Genomic DNA, 8242 nt, shown 5'->3' on the forward strand with positions numbered 1-8242 from the left:
TTGACATTCATGTTTATTTTGTCTCCATGCCCTCTTCAGTCCATCCATAATATGATCTACTCAGGTTTATCACCATATTTTTTATCAACCCTCAGGTTTATCTATATAAGTTTTTGATTACTGTCACTTTACCTTTTCATTAAATTTTCTATTGTAAACTAGTGTAAAAATCAAATTAAGGATATACACTATAATAGAGAAGATTTGAATTAAAAAACCTTTAGTTGATTAATTTGCTGAATAAATCTGCATTGATCTATCATCATAGAAAGGTACATTCAAGCAAGATAAATTAATTAAAATGTCCCTGATTAATTTTTTTTTTTTTAACAACCAACCTGATTTAAATTATTTTTAATTATAACTACCTAAATGGTGCAGCGAGAAGAAGTCGACATAAGTGCGCAGTGGTAGAAAATACTTGATGCATTTCATGAAGCTAACAAAAAGTAAATCTCCTTCACTACTAATTTACGGCATGTTTAAACTTACATTTACATCTTAACGTTACAAATTTTAGATATGGCTTAAAGATTGCAATATATTCCAACATAGCACTCAAAACTTTGGTCTACTCCCTTCTATCATCCTCCACACCGATTTATGTTTATGGATTTTTGGGACTACGTCCGCATGCAAATCTATCTTTAACAAAAATTAAACTATGTTTTCGTTTCTTGGTTATATCACAACACATTTGTGATCGACCTGCATGAACCTTGATGAATCTCTTAAAAACAAAAAAAATGTAAAAGTCAAATAGGGAGCAATAGAAATCACTGTGCAGTATCAATAGAAATCCACCCATCTAAGTATTTAACCAATATACTATTTGCATAGTGCGAGCAACACAAATTTAAATTAATGCTTTGTAATCGATGACATATAATGATTTTTTTGTAAACTATATATATACAATGATCATGCAAGCCTATTTTGTATATATATATGAGAACGAACTTCAGTTACATATCATGTATTAAGATGTGATATCCAAAGAAAACTATAATATAAATTTTTAACCACACAAAATTTGTTATACTCTGTCAATAATTATTTTTTCTCAGAAAATAATAGTATTATGCAAATACGATTATGAACATTATTCAAACTATATATATAGCAAATACATCAACATAGATGGAGGACGAGAAGGAAAAAATGATAAATGTTCTAATACTTTTAAAAGCTATAAATTTAATGGTTCAAAAACCAAAATAAATTTTAAACGGATTGCTCATTTAAAATATATTTTAACTAAACTTAAATAAGTACGATAAAAAAATATTGAGATTAAGCTAAGCTTAAATCATTTTTATATGATATATAATTTACAATAATAAAAATAACAAATTTGAGTAGTAAAAAATCAAATCTAATGGACCAAACAAGTAAAAAAATTAAAAGTTAATTTTTCAAAAACTGTCTAATGATTTATATTTTAATAATAAACTTTAATATATACAAAATATGTAAATAACGTAAATGATAAAATTAAAAATAAATAGTATAGAAAAATCCCGGGGGTAGCCCGGGCCAACCCCTAATATATACAAAAAAAATTGTTATAGCATCTATACCTCTCAGCAGCGTACAACAACGATTGATCCAAACAGTGCCTAACACGGATCTCCTTGAGACCACCTTGGCTTCGATCCACAACACACCGGAGAAAGGAGTCAAGTGTCACACCCGGTTTTCTCAAAATAATATAATTGCAAAAAAATAACAAAATAATAAATACTGAAATAATAATAATCTTCATATCATAATATAAAAGTCAATACGATACCAAAAGGCCTAAAAGCCCAACATCGATAACATCTGAAATATAAAATACGACATAAACCGAAAATCTGAAATAAGAATAACATAAACGATAAAAGTCCAAAGGCCTAAAGGCCCGATAAAGATAAAAGCGGTAAAACCAATAGAAACCCAAAAGCCCAATAGCACCGGTTCGATAATCACTCCTGCTCGTCGGTCTCACCTGAAAGGGGGAAAGAAGGAGGGGTGAGCAACAGGGGAGTTGCCCAGCGAGGTATGGGATGCTAAACCGCAAACCACAGACTGAGTTCATAGCACTACTAAAATGTAGGCCTAGCTCTAGCATGAAACAAACACGGTGCCTATTACACCACACATAACAATCAATATTCGGCTAGAGGACTAGCCGTTACAACTCATGCGCTTATAGTACATTGCTACTCTCTGCACCACGCATCTCCTCATAAGGATATATACATATACTCGAAGCGTCGCTAGTACAGTCTGTCTCTGTACCCCCGCCCATCGTAGCGTCGAATGCAAACGTCTCTGCACCACGCCCCAAACAGTAGCGTCGAAGCTCAAACGTCTCTGAACTCACGCCCATACCACACCGTAGCGTCGAAGCTCAGACATCTCTGAACTCACGCCCTCATCACATAGTCCCTACTCATAACTATGTATATACATATATATAGCAGTTCTTAGCATCAATCATTTCACACAATCGTTGAATCCTCTATTATCCTAATTCCAGTTAACAATCAATATCAATAATGAACAAGCAAGACTCTTAAATAGACTCGATTCACAAAGATGGATCATGTTTCGAAACTAAATTTTCCATAATGGTAGTACTAAACTAGCTCGAGATTTAACGGAATAGCCCTCACCTTAGCAACAAGAAGAAGTGATATCTATGAACTCCAGATGCTCAAATAGACTCCAAATCTGAAATCAGGGCGAAAAATCGAGTTAGAATGCCTTTCGAACGGTTTAAAACGGGTCTGATCAAGGTTTATGGAAAAGTCAACTCGCTGGTCAAAGGTCAATCCGGTCAACTCTTGACAAGAAATCAATTTGTCCTAACTGACCGGTTTACCCTAACCGAAACGAAATCTATTTAAACCGGTCAAACCAGCGGTTAACCGAGTCAACCGAGTTGACTCACCGAGTCGACTCAGCCGGGTTGGCGAGTCGTCGGCGAGTCACCGGCGACGGTCACCGACGGCGACGGCGATGGCTTACCGGCGGTGACGGCGGACGACGGCGACAACAGAAGGCGGAGCACGGCGGCAGCGACGGCGTTCCGGTGGTGGCGAGGCGGTGGTCCGGCGGGGGAAGCGATTTCCGGAGACGGCGCGTGTAACGCACGCGCGCACAGAGGTGAAACTTCCGGAGGCTCTAGCGGCTTCGTCCGGACTCCGATTGCGGCGTGGTCGGTGGCTACGGCTTCGTCTCGACGAGAGGAACACGATGGTGGCTTTGTATGTACGAGATTCTCAACGGTTAGGAAGTTATCAACGATTTACTAAAACGGCCAAAACTTGACTTAAATGCATGGCGGTTTTCCGGCTTACCTTGGTCTGCGAACACTGGTGACAAGCTGGCGTGACCTCGGGCTGTGGTGGCTACGGCGATCTCTGGTGGTAACTCAACCTCTCCAATGTTTTCCCATTTCTCTTCTTTGTGAACACTCTTTCTTCTTTTTCTTCTCTTTCTTCTTCTATCTCTCCTAAATTCTGTTTTTTTTTTTTTTCAGAGGGGGAGAAAACAAAACTGGATGGGGGGGCTTTATAGACAATTCGTTGGACCTTCGGAAATTGATTTGGGCTTTAATGGGCCAAAATTTTCTGGACCGTAAATGGGTCGTTACATCAACCTTTTGCTCAAACTCGTAACTATACCAAAGATTCGAAATCCGAGACCCCTCAAACCAAGTATATAGATCAAAGACCGAGTTAAGAGACGGGTCGTCACAAGCGTACATCCAAGGCTTGCATACGAGCATTGGTCCACTCCAACGTTCTTCCAGGCTTAGCCGCGAGAGTATGTCGATGAGATATTCTCGATTCAACTCAGACCAGTCACGGCCTAGACCAGATCCGATCACTTCTTTCTTCCCTTCGCTCTTGTCGTTCATTTTCGATATTAGCTTCTTTAACGTGTTTGATTTTTTCTTCACACTCTTTAACACGGAATAAAGTTGCATCTAATCAAATCCACTAACTAATTATAAACGGTCTTACAATTTAAAAGCAAAAAATAAACCGGCCGTTGTTATATATGGGCCAACTATGTGCGGCCTAGAATTTGTTGGGTATGTTTTAATAAATTCACAGAACACTTTAAATTATTTTTATTGGGTAATGATGTTTTGTCAAAAGTTTTTTACTTTTCTAAGCAATTTAAAATATCTCAATATAGTGATTTTTATATACAAAAAGGAAAAATAAAATTAATCTGCCTGCATTTTTCCATTTAAATGTTAAGGATTAATCTATATCTTTAAAATATAAGAATTTCTTTTGCCAAATTTTTTTTTTTTTTTTTGAAACACACTTATATTAAAAGCTCAAACCAAATTAGGTGGAGTCATAAAGGATAGTTAAATAGTCAAGATCTGTTTTGCAAGCATATTAGCTTCAACATTTCTCACTCTAGAGATCCAATTAAAAGAAAAACATTCAAAGGATGAATCTAAACATGATATGTCAGCCAAGACCCCATAGAGGCCGGCCAAAGAAGTTCGTGACTTTAGGGCCTTGATTAAAACTGTTGAGTCTGATTCGATTCTGATTCTTGAAAGTCCCAGCTCTTGACACTTCCTTAGAGCTTCTCGTAGTGCCAGAGACTCCGCCTCTAAAAGAGATCTCACATGGTGAGTAGGAGTCGACTAGGAAGAGGTTCACTGCTGCGTTTCCACCGTCCATCCCAATCCAGCAACATTTAAACTTCCATTCCATGCAGCATCAGTTTTAATTAGCGCGGAATTTGTCGTTGTTGTAGCTACAGGGGCCACTACGCGGTTCGTCGGTGCGTCTGTTTGCTGGCATGCATTCCATTCCCGTGCAGCAGCTAAGGCTTTAGAAAGGTTGTTGGTTGCGGAGATGAACTTGTCGTTGAAGACAACTCTGTTTCTCGCCGTCCATATATGCCACAAGAACCAGGGTGCCAACTGTCCTTCTGCAACTCCTATTGTAGGTAAGTTCTTCTTCGTCACTAGGCTGATCCATGAAGTTCTTAAAGCTATAGATTCATTGTATTCAATTCTTGGCAAAACAGGGGCAGAGAGCCACATCTGTTTTGCATAAGAACAATGAAAGAACAAGTGATCTATAGTTTCAGGCATATTGCATCTTTTGCATTTTCCTTCCCCATTTATATGTTAAGCCCTAAGTGTTTCTCCCGCTGGGATGGCCCATGGAGTGCCTTCCACACAAACTGCTTCGTTTTTGGTGACGTTTTGAGGCTCCATATTGCCTTCTTCCAGTTGAAGGTCAGATCATCTTGTGTGATGTCCATTGGATTCACTCGGTGAGAGAGAGCCGCTATGTATCCAGTTTTGGTAGTGTACTCTTCTGTCTTAGAGCTCAGCCAGGCGAGCTTGTCTGGCGCTCCACTACAAGAAAACAGCGGTATTCTGACGGACACTCCGACGGAAAATGAAATCCTCGGAATATCCCGAGGAATTTCCTCGGAAATTCTGAGGAAACACAAAATTTGGTTTCCTTGGAATTTCCTCGGAATATACTGACGGAATTCCGAGGAAATATTAATCCGTCGGAATATTCTTATGGAATACCGAGGAAAAATGTATTCCTCGGAAAAAACCGATGAATTCCTAGGATATATTATAGCCCTTAGAGAGCCGTTGGGGGATTTTAAAAATTCCGAGGAAATTCCGACGAACTAGCCGTTGGCGTCGGAATTCCGTCGGATTTTCCTCGGACTGTCGGTAGGATTTCAACTATAAATACAAGCACCCCTCTTCCTCTTCATTCACTCCATATCTTCATCCTCCCTCTTACTCTCTTTACACACGAATTTGATTCATAAAAAACATGTCTTCTTCAAATTATTTTCGTTCTTGGATCGATCGACCTCATTTGGATCCGAACACGAGATTGCTTACGGAAGAATACCAACGAGGTATAACCGAATTCATGGTAAATGATCATTTTAGAGGGGAAGATTTACCCAATGCACAAGCTAGGAGATTTTATGATATGTTGGATGCTGGAAAGCAACCATTGTACGAAGGTTGCAGAGATGGTCATTCAGCTTTATCATCTGCTACAAGATTGATGGGCATTAAAACAGATTATAATTTGGCTGAAGACTGTGTGGATGCGATTGCTGATTTTGTAAAAGGTATTCTACCCGAGGATAATGTAGCTCCTGGTTCATACTACGAGGTTCAGAAACTCGTAGCTGGTCTTGGTTTATCGTATCAGGTAATAGATGTATGCAGCGACAACTGCATGATTTATTGGAGGGCGGATGAACAGCGGGTTACATGCAAATTTTGTGGAAAGCCTCATTATAAAGATACGAGTGGAAGAGTTCCAGTGCCATATAAAAGGATGTGGTATTTACCTTTGACGGAAAGGTTGCAGAGGTTGTATCTATCTGAACGCACAGCGCAACCAATGAGATGGCATGCGGAGCACTCAACAGATGGTGAGATCAGACATCCTTCAGATGCAAAAGCGTGGAAGCATTTCCAATCAAAGTATCCCGACTTTGCGTATGAAAGAAGAAATGTCTACCTTGGATTATGTACTGATGGTTTTAGTCCGTTTGGCAAGAGTGGAAGACAATATTCTCTATGGCCCGTCATTCTTACACCATACAACCTCCCCCCAAACTTGTGCTTGCGACGAGAGTTTTTGTTTCTCTCGATTCTCGTTCCCGGACCAGAGCATCCTAAGAGATCACTTGATGTGTTTCTTCAGCCACTAATATATGAGTTGCAACAACTATGGGCTCAAGGTGCTGAAACATACGATGTTTCGTGTAAAGAAAACTTTCAAATGCGGACAGTACTAATGTGGACAATAAGTGATTTTCCAGCATATGATATGTTGTCTGGATGGACAACGCATGGAAGGATATCATGTCCATATTGTCAAGATAACACTGATGCTTTCCAACTAAAACACGGAAGGAAAACGTGTTGGTTTGACTGTCACAGGAGATTCCTACCACCTGATCATCCATATCGTAGGAGTAGGAATTTGTTTACGAAGAACAAGAGGGTGTTTGACAGTCCACCTCCGGAAATTTGTGGGAAAGATTTGAAGATACAACTAAGAGATTTTGGTGCAGAAAGGACGCCAGAAGTCGGTGGACATGAGCGTTTTCCGGTAGATGCTGTTGGAGAACTACATAACTGGCACAAAAAAAGTATTTTCTGGGATCTGCCATACTGGGAGGATCATCTGCTAAGGCATAATTTAGATGTCATGCATATTGAGAAGAACTTTTTTGACAATCTCATGAACACGATCCTTAATGTTCAAGGTAAAACAAAGGATAATTTGAAGTCAAGACTGGATTTAGTCGATATATGTGCTCGTTCAGAACTTCATGTTGATGAAAATGGTAGGGCTCCTTTTCCCATATACCGACTTGATGCAGAGGGAAAAGATGCGTTCTTTGATTGGATTTCAAACGATGTGGAATTTCCAGACGGTTACGCATCAAATTTGCGTAACTGTATCGACAGAAAGGAAGGAAAGTTTACTGGCTTGAAAAACCACGATTGCCATGTAATGATGCAGCGCCTCCTTCCGTTCGCCTTCAAGGAACTATTACCACAAAATGTTCATGAAGCAATTGCAGGGATAAGTGGTTTCTTCCGCGATTTATGCACGAGATCAGTGACTCTTGAAGGTATTGAAAATTTGAAGACTAACATAGCCGTGATTCAGTGCAACCTTGAGAAGATATTTCCTCCCTCATTTTTTGATGTTATGGAGCATCTTGTTATTCACCTGGCAAGAGAATTGGAACTTGGTGGTCCTGTGCAGTATAGATGGATGTATCTGTATGAGCGGTATATGTTCCATTTGAAGAAGATGGTGAAAAATTTAAGTAGGGTGGAAGGTTCTATAGTCGCACAGATGATCAATGAAGAAACTTCAAACTTTGCCGAGTACTACTTTCCAGCAGAAGTTCAGACCAAAAACAGAAGACCTGCTCGGCATGATGATAGAGGCGAACGGGCAACATATCATGTTACGGTTCCAGACATTTTCACAGACGTTGGACGACTTAGCGGAAAACCAAAGGACCGTCGACTTACTGAGCAGGAGCGCAGTAAGGTTTTTAAACCGAAAACAACGTTTTGCGGTTGGAATAACACTTATATAACCCTTATTAAGTGTCTTAGACTGATTATGAAGTCAAACATTTGTTCCTTACCCTATAATAAACACTTTTCCGATTGTATGAACGAAATCCCCACAAC

General features: G+C 39.4%; 1 protein-coding gene and 1 pseudogene across 1 annotated transcript; both read right to left on the reverse strand.

The window, feature by feature from the left end:
• LOC106302358 overlaps positions 1–3910 on the reverse strand; it is a 6004-nt pseudogene extending 2094 nt beyond the window's left edge.
• Positions 3911–4675: 765 nt separating this feature from the next.
• LOC106302359 lies at positions 4676–5292 on the reverse strand. The gene is made up of 2 exons (XM_013738885.1): positions 5200–5292; positions 4676–5068 (listed from the first exon to the last, which is right to left on the reverse strand). The coding sequence occupies exons 1-2, from the start codon at positions 5290–5292 to the stop codon at positions 4676–4678; spliced, it is 486 nt and encodes a 161-aa protein (XP_013594339.1).
• Between the last annotated feature and the right edge of the window lie 2950 nt (positions 5293–8242).

Source organism: Brassica oleracea, chromosome C7 (assembly GCF_000695525.1).
Source record: "Brassica oleracea var. oleracea cultivar TO1000 chromosome C7, BOL, whole genome shotgun sequence".
Taxonomy (NCBI): Eukaryota; Viridiplantae; Streptophyta; class Magnoliopsida; order Brassicales; family Brassicaceae; genus Brassica; species Brassica oleracea.